General features: G+C 36.3%; 1 protein-coding gene across 3 annotated transcripts; it reads right to left on the reverse strand.

Annotated features, from left to right (window-relative positions):
• Positions 1-2,480: 2,480 nt before the first annotated feature.
• tmem182b (transmembrane protein 182b) lies at positions 2,481-10,239 on the reverse strand. 3 transcript variants are annotated; one of them, XM_084129756.1, is made up of 7 exons: positions 9,985-10,239; positions 9,764-9,906; positions 9,173-9,250; positions 8,871-8,994; positions 5,436-5,531; positions 5,191-5,328; positions 2,481-5,092 (listed from the first exon to the last, which is right to left on the reverse strand). In XM_084129756.1, exons 1-7 carry the CDS (start codon positions 10,007-10,009, stop codon positions 4,824-4,826), a joined length of 873 nt encoding a protein of 290 aa, XP_083985882.1. In that variant the 5' UTR covers positions 10,010-10,239; the 3' UTR covers positions 2,481-4,823. The 3 variants fall into 3 exon arrangements, with proteins under 3 accessions (XP_083985882.1, XP_083985883.1, XP_083985884.1); XM_084129757.1 differs by having other exon boundaries at positions 9,981-10,012; XM_084129758.1 differs by lacking the exon at positions 9,173-9,250.
• Between the last annotated feature and the right edge of the window lie 3,074 nt (positions 10,240-13,313).

Here is a 13,313-nt window from a genome sequence, read left to right on the forward strand (position 1 = left end):
CTGCCGTTCACTCACTTCAGGGCACCAAACCCAGTATTCAGAATGCACCCAAGTTCAGCCTCGAGAAGCTGATTCCTTTGGTAGAAAAGACGAGAAATCAACAGGGGGTCTGCGGTAAAGGTCTTCGCGGGTTAAAAAATTTGTACTCGAACTCGAAGAGACCCGTAAATATGCTACACTGAACCGACCCGGACCTGTTGATTATTTGAAAGTTGGACCCGGACCCGTGTAGAACCGAGAAATGCCATAAATCTACTACCCGGAACCGACTCGGACCCATCTATTATTTGAAAGTTGGACTCGACCCGACTGGACCCGATTGGCATATATTCCAAAGTATATTGCTATTAAGTCAATAAACAAGTTACTAAAATCAAACTTTTTGTCTTACCTAATGTTAGTAGCCTTCTCCGTAACTGTGAAGCTTAACTCCTTGCCAAGAAAGTTCCATCCATGTTATTGCTCTCTTGATGATTGAAAGAGCATGCTTAATCCACTCATTATTCCAGCTTCAAAAGTCCACTTGCTGTCACAGTGACGGATGGCAAATGCTACTTTGCAGTTTTGCATTTTTTGTATCTCGAGTCAATTCACAAAATAATGCAACTTTGACTGTTTGCACGTGTGCACGCTTGAGACTTGGAAATTTGAAGTTTGTTTGGATTTAATGTTGCACATAATAGGAACAGGAAAACTCATGATCACCATGCGCTTGCATTAACTCCACCCGCTCCCAATGTGGGAGCAGACATCCCGTCGAGGCAAGGGTTGAGCCCCGGGGAGTGGAGACTCCACTCTGAGACGATTAATTTGGAGGGAGTTAGGCTGGGCGGAGATGGGTCTGCAAGAGATGACTCACTGTCTGCTCTGGTTCTCCCTCATGCATCCAGCTCCTCTGGGACTGGATTTCATGGTACAGACGTGACCAAGGCTATGTCTGTGCGCTTTTCCCCCAATCCCGCTGCTCCCAGTTTGGTTTTCGGACCTTCTATTGCATGCCGGGGGCACATTATAAAATTATAAATTGTGGGTCTTACCCCTGAGGCGGGGATCAGTTCCTGAATCCTGGTCTCTCAGCTGAGGTTGTAGAGACCATCTTAAACTGTAGAGCTCCCTCCACTAGGAAACTCTATACCCTAAAGTGAAGAGTTTTCACTTTATGATGCAGAGAACATCAGTTGGACGCAGTTAAGTGCCCAGTGGCTTCTGTGCTGGAGTTCCTTCAAGATCATTTTTCTGCCGGTCTTTCCCCATCCATGCTTAAGGTCTATGTGGCTGCCAGCTTCCTTCCACGCACAATTAAGCGGTGGACCACTGGGGAAGCACCTTGTTTCCTTTGTGGCGAAAGAGGGCTGCCTGGCTTCCAAACAGATCAACAAGTGGATTGTGGAAGCAATTTTTATGGCTTACAAGGCGCGAGGTCTGCCCTCGCCTCTACCCAAAGTATTGCATCTAGTATGGCAACGAGCATTGTTGTCGGGGGCATCCCTTTGTAGCTTCCGCGGTACACCATCACACGTCACAAGGTTACGCAGCAGAAGACTGGACTAGTTGCACATGTGCTTTAGACGCAGTCACGCAGAGGCGTTGCTCTTAGTGTTGTCATTCGACACAGCATCTCGTTCCCTTCTCAGGGAACAAAGGTTACAGTCGTAACCTGAGATGTAACCTTTGTTTTAACCACAAATACCCGTCGTGTACCATCTCTGAGAGGCACCACACATTGCGTCATCACGTTGGAAAGGTGACGCTTCACGCCATCTAAGTTATTTGTCTGTGTACCCAGGTTCAAAAAGGTAGGGAAGGGCGAAAAACTCCCTCTCATTTTCTCCAACTTCAAAATCATCCGACATCTTTAATTTATTATTATCATTTATTTATTTATTTTCGTGACCTTTCCAACATGATGACGTAATGCGTGACGCATCTCAGAGATGGTACAAGACGGGCATTTGTGGTTAAAAAGTATATAATTGTTTTTTTTATTATAAAATGCCCGATCGTTTTAAGACCCTTATTTCTCGGCTGGGATCCTGTCGAGCCTTTGAAGCTGCATTGAGACTGACATTTGAACCTTCAAACCGTTGGTTGCCATTGAAGTCCATTATATGAAGAAAAATCCTGGAATGTTTTCTTCAAAAACCTTAATTTCTTTTCGACTGAAGAAAGAAAGACATGGACATCTTGGATGACATGGGGGTGAGTAAATTATCAGGAATTTTTTTTTTTTTGAAAGTGAAATAATCCTTTAACATTATAGAAGAATTTAGAATAAAAGAAAATAAATCAAAATAGACAGAGTAGACAAGAGAAAGTATTCAAAGAAAAACACTTTTTCTGTCATTTGTGAAAAACATGTGCCCAAAATAGTGAGGCTACTATTCGCAAATGTTTTGTCTGGTGCTATAAACAGTAGAATTTATAGAATTGGACAACTGTCTGCCCTTCAAACAAAACCACAGATTTATTGAATTGGCACTCAGTTACAATGCATTAGTCATATGAACTGGTAGATAGTTTCTCCACTTAATTACAGTGCTTAATCAGCATGTTCACTGGGATCTGATTTGATTGGGACTGAGTTCTTTAACAGTTTTAAAGAAATAGTTTGTCAGGTAATAAAACCTCAGTCATCACAGGTTTATCAGAATGTTGGAGTTGCTCTTTTCCATAAAATGAAAGTGAATAGTGACTAGGTAGAAGAATCTGACAAATATCACCAAAAAAGTAGTCCATGCAATTTGTGGTTTCTATATGAAACACTTTTTTTTTTCACAAAAAGTATATGCACATTTAATTTTAAAGGTGCAATTATCGATTTCTAAGAAACACTGTTGATATTTGAAATCAACCTAAACAAACACACCCCTTACTTCATTGCTCCGCCCCCCAAAATGCAAAAGCACGCAAAAATGGATGTCTTATAGCTGAAGTGAAAAAAAAAAATGCTTCATGAAAAATAAAGCAAAGATGATGAAAGAACAACAAGGAAGAACAAAAAGCGTGAGTTTTTTTTAGTCGCCAACATCACACCAGCACCAGACAAACAGTGACACTCAAAACTGTCCTGTAACTATAGCTAACATAACAACAGCATATCTTGGTTCTGTGAACCAATGTTACTCACGTATGGAGCAGAAACAATGCAACCTCGGCGTACATTTTCAGGCCTTCTCGCTGAGGTCTCTCCAGCGCTGGAAGGCTGTTCTAATATTAATGCGGATGCTAAAGCTCTTGCCTGATAACCCTTCTTTTTCCAGTGATTTTCTTCTAACCTTTTCTCATTTGTAATGTCTCTCAGCCATCTCTCTTTCAACAGTCTTTCTTCACATCACCCTCTTGCTCAACTCTCCTCCCCCATCATGAGTGTATAACGCCCCCTTACTGTTGATATATGGCTATGAACATGTTGTGGTGCTTGGTCAGGATCCAATTTCAACAGCATTTCTCAGAAAATGTTTACTGCACTTTTAATTTCTTAATGTTAAAAATATGGCTGTCAGTAGAATATAAAAATTAAAAAGATAAATCCTTTTTGTTTTATATTGATTTATTTGTACTTTGTTCCTCCGTACTTTTATGGTGATTTTTGTCATTTTTAATGCTAGTCAGCATTTGCTTTCTTTTTATGTAGCAATATGAATGTAGCAAACTTCATCTCACACCACAAAGGAATTCCTCGATCCCACTGACTTCGGTGGACCACGCAATTTATTGACAGAGGACAGACAATCAAAACACAAGCCTTCAGGTTCACTCTCTTTCAGCTGACTCTCTCCAGTCACAGGCTGTTCTGAGAGAGCATTTTATACAATAAAGTCTTGTACTGAAACAGTCAATTTCTTTCTGTGTCTCACTTATGAAAGTTCACATTCAAAACAAATTAAAGAAATTAAATTCCATCAAAAGTACATTCATTTTTACTTTAATATGATGTAAGGAATATGTCTCAGTTTGTTAGATCGTATAGGTTTTTTTTTCCTGTTATTGTTGTTGTTAAACCTACCTGCAGTTTATTGACAGAGGACAGACAATCAACACACAAGCCTTCAGGTTCACTCTCTTTCAGCTGAAGGATATATGAGAAAAGTTTTTTATCTAATACACAGGTCACAAATATGGCTATATAAACATACATTTTAACATCCAAATGAAAGCTACACACTTTTAATATACTAAACGACATTTCCACAGACTCAATCCACCAAAATTATATGTGGAGAAACTTATTAACAGGGAAAAACCCGCACTCAAATTTGGCGCGCAGGCGACATATAAAACAAACATGTGCGCTTATAAAACTCCAAAAATACATTAAACTGTAGGCAGAAAAATGCATATATAAACTTTTTCCGGTTTTATGATGCTTCTATAATTAATATTAACTTGAAACTTCACCTAATACAGCATATTTTCGCTCTTAAATGCAGAGTACTGAAGAGACATGGCTGTTGTGAGAGAGAGCAGACGCGCCCGGTCCATTACTAGTGACGTCACTCACAGAACAAACTCAAAATATTAATTATAAATAAAAATAAATATTTTCCCTGTCTTGCAGAACAAAATAAAGATGATATTGATGATGTAAGTAATTGTTATTGTTTATTGTCTATTTAACCAATTTAATAATTAAACAAATGTTTGCTGGAAAAGTTACCAGGAAAACTCCAAACACTACATGAATATCCTGCTAAACATTTTTTTATCATATATAGAAGGCAGAAAACCATAAATATTCAGAACAATAAAACTCTGATGATGACAGAATGATCAGTTTTATGGGTGCATTGGGAAAGAGTCATTGTCATGTTTACACAACAACACTACACACATTCCTCTCGCAGTGAGAATGGCTGATTCTCTGTGTCCCTGGCTGATGATCTGCTGACTGATGGAATGAGCAGGAGAAGTAGGCCAGTGAGCAAGCAGAGGAAGGCAGCAGTGGGAGCCAGCATAAAAGACGGACCATAGTGCACAGTGAGCTGCAGATGAGGGCACACTATGTGTCTGCGCTGGAGGCCATACCGCTCTAAAGAGTCCGAGACCTGCACCCACACAACAAACAACAGCACTACCGACATGATTAAGACACCTGCATATGAAAAGAGAGAACATTTGAGTAAAATCACTGTTGAATCACTACAAAGTAAAAAAAAAAATTCAGCTTTCAACTACAATTTTTTTTCTCACCCCCAGTTATAAAGAGAGCCCCTCCAGCCTCATAAAGGCGATGGCTGGTCCCTGCGGTTGCACAGATTGTGACAAACCCACCAATCATCACAGAGAGGACTCCCAGAACAAATATAACACACCAAAAGCTCCTTTGCACTGACAATGGAAAATCGAGTTTTATTACTTTGACCACACAGTAAATGAGAAGGAATTCCATCATATTGTCAACATATTGTAGAGCAAACTGCTGCTCGAAATCTCACCTGTAACAGAGTCAGAGATTTGAATCTTTGGAAGTCCTGAAATGGGAGCATGTGACAAGTAGGCTGGCATGCAAACCTTCTGGGACGGCTGATTGGCTGGTGAAAAATGAAGCAGTGTGTTTACAAGAAAGAGGAAACAGTCAGGTGTTGTGCTTCATCTGTAGAAAAAAGGTCAAGCTACATCAAGCATGTTCGGTTAAAAATAAGTGTCAACAAAAATGTAGTGCCTGTAAGAAATTCTAGCTATCTATAGAAAGGAGGAAGTGAAGTGCAGATGTGCTCAAATTAAAAAGTATACTGTGCATTCAGAAAGTATTCAGACACCTTCCTCTTTTTTTCACATTTTTCAAGCCTTATTATGCTAAACTTATACACTAAAAACAAGTGCAAGTTTATTGGGGGGGGTGGAATATCACATTGGCGTAGCCTACTGTATCCCTATTTAGACCCTATGGCAATTTCAGAGAAATTCAGACTGGTGTAGGAAAAACAGCATTTAAACCCTTTTAGCACAAGGCTACTATAAAATACTACATAAAAATTGTGTCACGTTATGTTGGTGTATTGGTTTCCTTTTCATGGACTCTTAGTTTGTATTGCTTTATTTCCTGTGTTTTCCTTTCCTTGTCTTGTAGTGCATCTGAAATCGCATACGGTGTAAGTAGGTACTACAGTCCATTTGAATTTTGAACTTATTGCGACCCAAGTCATCCGGGTACTTTTTGTCTACTGTTTTTCGAATACTATGTATTCGGACATACTACTCTCTTGGTGTACTATTTTTCGCATACTATATAGTAAAGAAGTATTAGAATTTCGGCGCAGTGTTGGTTTCTAGTTTGTGTTCCTTTGTTGTCATGTAGTTCACAGCTTGTATTTAGTTACTGTAGTTCATTACATTGCGTATATGGGCCATTCTACAGAAATGGTTCAAAATCAGAGTTGGAAACATCTTGAAAAATACGTATTTTTCCACAAATTTTGGATGTATGCAAATTGTAATATCCAAGTTACACATTTCTAGTAATTGCGCAGCTAATTCTCATATTGTATTTTCAGAAAGTTTTGAAATATTTTTCCTCTCCCCAAATTGGTCACTACCGAAACACAATAATATACGTATAATCTAATAAGGGTTATATCGACCTATTAAGATTTTGTTTACATCTACGTTAAATAAATATATATATATAGTTATTTTATTCAAAAGTTTTCACAAGTAAATCAATAACAATGATTATTTAAACAATATTTCAAGTGTAATTTATGAGATGTGTTGTATTTTGAATCCAGTCTTTCTTTGTATAAGGCATAAAGTTAATCATATACTGATTTCAAAGTTAAAGATTCATTAGTTTGAATATACATTGAACCAAACACTATCATAACATCTTGTTGGTAATTCAATATACTTTATTTTTGACAAAACATCCCATGTTTTGGTCGTGACTGCACATTTTCGGTATAGTGACAGTAATGTTTTGGTTGCGACCACATCACATTACAGAATTTTAACTTGCATATTAAAACACTACTAAAACATACTGTGTTCCCGTGCTACTTGCCATGCCACTTGCATCCACTCATTCATACTAATGTTGTAAGGTTATGTGTTCCTTTTGTCACCACCAAAACAATGATGTCGCAACCAAAACTTCACCACATGTTTCGGTCATGACTGTTTCGGTAGTGACAATTTTAGATACTTTTGAGCCTAGCTCAAAGATGCACATGGTTAGCTAGCACAGTTCTGAACAGTTGTACACAGATAAAAACTTAATTTTATGGAATAACGCCCCAAAAAGTGTGCTTAATTGCAGAAAAAAGGTGTTTAGTAGTGACGTTTCGTAATGCACACAGATTTTCACCTCAAAATGATGGGACCTATCAGCTATGAGAGAGAGGAACACAGGAAAATTTCCTAATCAAAAATATAGGGGTGTAGTTAAAATCAGTCTCAGCCAATGGACTAAAACATACACTGTTTTGGTACACTCAAAAAAAAAAAACAAGGAAGGTTGTGCACTTTACATAATATATTTATATTTAGTTTACTTATAATAATTATGTTTGTTGACTAGAAATGTTTTTTTTTTCTATTAAGGTCCACGTAATTATGTCTCAGCTTAACAGTACAAAATCCTAATGCATTGTCTAAACACAAACCATTTATGTTAAGTAATAGATTCTTACATCCAGAGGGTGGCAGTATAGTGCAACGCTAACTGCCATTTTGCCCTAACTTAATTTGATTGTGTTCAATCTGCTTAAATATATGTAAAATTTAAGTTTACTTAATCCGTTTGTGTTGGATTACATTAATGATTTGTGTTGCATTAACTGCATTAAACTGGGTGGTGCTTGTAAGTTCCCAGCATGCTTTGCATATGGTTGAATTAAGTGTTATTTTATGTTTTATTTGAGAAAGTTAGAAAAGGGGAAGACTTGATATATGTAATTGTGTTTAATGTTCAATTACATTGGAATTATTAGATCCATTTAAATTACAGTGGGTTACCATTGTGGAGAAGAGTGAAGCATTTTGTTAGGCTGTGGACTGATTCAATTGCTGATTGCTTTGGTTGAAGGAGAATGTAATTATTAGCATTTTAGATGCTATTAAGCTACAGTCTATCAATTTAATTCTGTGTCACTAAAATAAATGAAATCTTAATGGATGAATGAATATAAAAAATATGAATACCTGAATCATGTCAGGGAGCCTTTAAAAATTCACTTTGAGACTACTTAAATGGGTGACTTAAAATGACTTAATTCCATGGTGTTGAAGTTACATGAACAAATTATGTTTGTTTAACGTAACTCAGTTATGTGGAACCTGTTGACATAAAAAAGTTAATTAAAGCCAACATATCATTTTTTTGTGACATGAAAATGCGGGACAATTCAAAAATATATTTTTAAAAACAACAATGGAATAAAATGCAAAAAAAAAATCTATATAATCTTCATAGTTTGAAATTTAGGGGTTAGGGTTCAGGATAGCCACCTCCCAATTGAAAGTACCCAATATATTATGATTTTATTTATATTATGCTTACTATTATCTATTATTGTGAGTTTCAAAAGATAATAGCTTTTTAAATGTGTGTTGCTGTTTTTTTATGTTTTGTTTTTTTTTTGGTTGTGGGACAGCAGTTTGCACCAATTCTTTAGAATGGCCCATATATAAACTTCTGTTGTCTTAGTTCATGGTCTTGTGTTGTTTGTGTATGGAGCACACTGTTATGTTTTGTTTCTGTGTTATATCACACTTTTGTTTTAAGTTGAGCTGTTTATATGATCCATATCATCATCTTCATCATAATGTAACAAAATTACCTTTTTTTTTCAAATGCAAGCAATTTAACAAGCAATTGTGCAATTGTTTTTAAGTTCCAAGTTGCATGCCAAGTACAAAAGGAGTTGACCTACTGATCCAAAAAGCCAGCATATCCTGCTCTCCATTTGTACCGCTATAGGAACATCTCCAAAAGAGGCCCTCATGGTAGAACAGGGTGTTTTCAGCCTGAATGTCTGGTTGTTTTTGAGAGATATCCTAATAAATAAATAAAAACTACATATAAAAATAAATTTAAAATGTATATATATAGCCTATTAGAATTTATATATATATATTGAATAATATATATTTTAAAATATATTAATTTATAATAGATATTATTCAAAAATAATTATCTTGCTGAAATGTCACCACTGCATTTGGGGCCACTTACAAACTGTTCTTTGAAGAACCCAAAATATTTGTTCTGTGGCAAAAGTTTCTTTCTTGTTGTTTCAATGAAACATATCAACTGCAATACGATGTAGGTGAAACGCGTGCGTGTAGACAGGCAGATAAAGACAAGGATGAAAAAAGTTCCAACATACGGTTTAATAGAATAATCCCAACAGGTATGAGTCTAAACAGGCAGCAGGGTACACATAACTTGAAACGTAGACCAAACAGAAAATGAATGTGAGGGATAAATGTATAAAGCAAACACAAACGTGGATAATTTATAGAACACAACTGACACGGATGAACTAATAATGACTGTAACCAAGGATATAGATGAGTGGCGGAATTCTGAACAAAGACATGTGACAAATGACAACCTGAAAGTCCATGAAAACAACACTAAACAGAACATAATGTGACAGTAGGCTTATGATTCTAATGGTATGAAGGATTAATGTATTCATTGTATGCCTTTCAGATAAAGCTCTGTATTGCTGAATTCTCAGTCACTTGATTGTATAGTTAAAGTCTAATAAAACACATGAACAAATAATTTTAACACATGGCAAATATGTCCAATCCTTACCTCTGTGACTCTGAAAAAAGCCGCATGATCACACGATTCAAATGCCATAAGCCAGTAATCGGACCCAAGAGATCCCAGGACAAACACTGAGCTTAGAGCTCCAAAAAATCCAGCCAAGAACCGTAAAACTACAAGACGCATAGCTGCTGAAAAATAATTTTCTTGTCAGTCTCTTAATCAAATTTAAATGCTCATATTACTAGTTTGTTTGTGTTACCAACACTGTCCAGCTGCTTTGTTAATCATCGGTCCACATTATTTCTTGTCCTTCAACCAAAATGTTTGGTTATATCTCCCTCCGGTGTGGCCACTCTGCAATGACCAATGATAAAAAAAGACCAGACGCCACTATTCTTAGAGTCTGTAGGGACTCATAAGTCTGACCCAGTTCAGCAAAATAAATCCAAACCTATCCATCAAAATAATCATCTTTTTATGTAACTGAAGAGACCTATGTGTGACTGATATGTTTCATCAATGACTGTAGCATTTCTGAAATCAAGTTAAACTGTGTAATCAGAGAACTGGATTTTCATGAACTTAATCTGGTCTGGTGAGGTAATGGAATAGAAAATAGCATCTGTCATCATGCATTACTGGAGTCAGTATTTGGTTTCCTTCTTTAATAAAAATAGCTGTATGACTGTGAAAAGTTTATTTAACTGTGAAATAGATCTACATATATTTCAAGACACTAATGTCCTAATTAAATGCATTCATGTATACTTGAGAAATCTGTGCTGAAATATTGTGCTGAAATATTAACTTGTTGTGTGTTTTATATAATGTGAAAACAAAACGCATAAGTGTTACACCTGCATGACAGATTACTCTTCTGTCATCAGAGCAGTGGTCTTAATCTTTGCCAAAACAATAAATAATTTCAGGACAGACGTTAAGTTTAGAGCACCATAATTCTGAATGTAAAAAGAATGTAGTTAGCATGCATGAGGTCAGTGTATATGCAAATAGAATAATTTACCACTATTAAAGTTATTCAATATGACTATACATTTTAAATATGCAAAATATGTCTGGTTTAAGCAGATTACCCTTGTTTTGCACGAGTGGGAATATGAAATAAATACACATGTATATTAAATAGGCATCCATTTGTCTGCATATTCACAAAGACAAACAGCACAAACTTAAAAATCTGTCTGGCTATTAGAAATTTGATTATTTAAATAAAAACTGTTTAAATTGAGTAATTTAAGTGGCTTGCATAACTGGATTTGTTAGCAAGAACAGATAAAAAGAATAAATAAAAAGTAACATATAAGCTCTGCAAGTCAATTATAAAATGAACTGGGATCTACTAGAATAGCATAAATATAATTTTCATATAATTTATAATATAATTTCCATAATATAATTTCCATAGTTTCAGTATGGGATAGATTTCCTCATTTTGTAATAGTCTAATAAAGTAATTTTTAATAGGCAAAGGACTAGGATGGATCATGCAGCACTTGTCCCATTGAATGTACAAGGTGGTGGTATGCTGTAAAAATGGGAATTTGGTTCCGTCATCATACAGGTTATGTTTACCTGAAACACGAGTGAAATGCTAAAGATGTTTTAATGATATGCAGGAAGGTAAATTGACCTGTTAAGAGTTCAGCCAAGTCTCAGCCAGGACACTTTCTCTCTGCCCTAAACTCTCCAGGAAAAGCTCTATTCACTCTCCAAATCACTTACAGATAAAATCAGAAGTCAAATAACAGCAGCAGATAATGGAAGGTTTGAATCTTACGTTAAAATTGTAATAACACAAGAAAAAACATCATTCTACACTAATCTTTTACTCAGATAAAGTTTAGACAAATGTGCAGGTTGGATAAAAGTTCAGCTTTTTTAGCAGTTTGTTTGTGATATGATGGTGCAATTGCATTCTCTACAATGGGCTCACGCTCATTCCTGTGGTATCTTGCTGATTAAAACGCACAGTCGTGTCATCTGATTTAAATCACAAAATCTTATTTGAATGTTTAAAATTTAATATTTAAAAGTAATAGGTAATTTACAAATATAACAGTGATAGGCAGAGCAGCAAAATGACCTCATACAGATAAACTAAAATGTCTTCCTATTCATGGGAAAATATGGTATTATACAGTTAAATAACAATGTCATACTGTTGCTGGTCAACATGCAATGAAGTGATCAAGTTCTCCCATAATGCACTGCAAAAAAGTAACAGTTACTAGTGTAACCCTTGTTCCCTGGCAGAGGGAACAGAGATGTTGTGTCGAAACCAATACTAGGGGTCGCACTTGGGACCCTGAAACACCTCTGATACTTCAGAAAAGGCCAATGTAAATTGGTGAGTGAAACTTGCATGCCACTTGCGTCCACTCAGGTTTGCAGGTTTGTGCTGAGGAGCAGTTGAGAGTTGCACAGACTAGTCGACTTGTCGACTTTAATGCACTGCCATGACCCTTTAAGCTTGACGTCAACTAGTTGCTGATCATGAACTATAAAGGGCACAACAGGATAAGAAATCTTCGAAGTTCACTTTTACGCTCCATTTCCAAAACAGTTAAAATGACAAATATATACTCCGAGAGCACTTCTCAAGATATGTTTGATTCTACCATCTGGATGCTCAAAATTGACCGGGTGAATGCACTATTTAAACCGCTTATTGTACATGTAAGCTATTCGCCCTTCTGCACTGATGCTTTGTAACTCACACACGTACAGACAGTAGCTCACAAACACATGCAGATCACATGCAAAGACGCTGCCAGGTAGAATTAATTCACAAACGCAATTGCTATCTCACTAATGCATATAAATGTAATCTTTGCTGTGCTACTTTATCTGTATCTGTAGCAGAAATCTGTGAGACATATGAAAAACGACCTAAAGACAAAAGAACTGATAAAAATAGGCACTTATGTAGGATCAATAGCCTTGTGGGCAGCGCTGTGTCATATGCCAAAGCTGTGCACAAGGCAACCTGCGTTCAAGTCTCAGCTCGAGGTTCAGGCTTAATTATTCATTTATGATGTCATCAGCGACTAGTCGACGTCAACTCAATTTTCATCGCACAAAAACCCCTTGAAGTCGTTCAATCCCTTTCTGTAGAACATTGTGTCAAAACCAACACTAGGGGTTCCTATTTTTATTTTGATTTTGATTTTTAACCAGAAAAGTCCCGTTGAGATCCAGTATCTCTTCTACCAGGGAGTCCTGGTCAAGATGGCCAGCGAAAACAAAACAACATAAAACCACATAATAAACAAACACAAAACACCAAAATCTAATAAATCTATAAATCAAAATCTAGTAAACAATGCAAATCAAACGCAGCCAATTAAAACACTGAAATTGTTTATAAAATCAAACTTTAAAATATTTAAATATTAAAATAATATAACAGATCAAGAGATGGTACTTATTCCATGTGTACCCTGAATCTCATTCCATGCATGTGGAGCATAATTGGAAAAGGCAGATCTACTTGGCTCTGTGTGGAAAATTGACGTCTTAAGTAATAAAAAATTCTGTTGATCTGGTAGTATATACACTAGTACAATATGTC

Source organism: Abramis brama (assembly GCF_963993115.1).
Source record: "Abramis brama genome assembly, chromosome: 11".
In the NCBI taxonomy this organism is placed as follows: Eukaryota; Metazoa; Chordata; class Actinopteri; order Cypriniformes; family Leuciscidae; genus Abramis; species Abramis brama.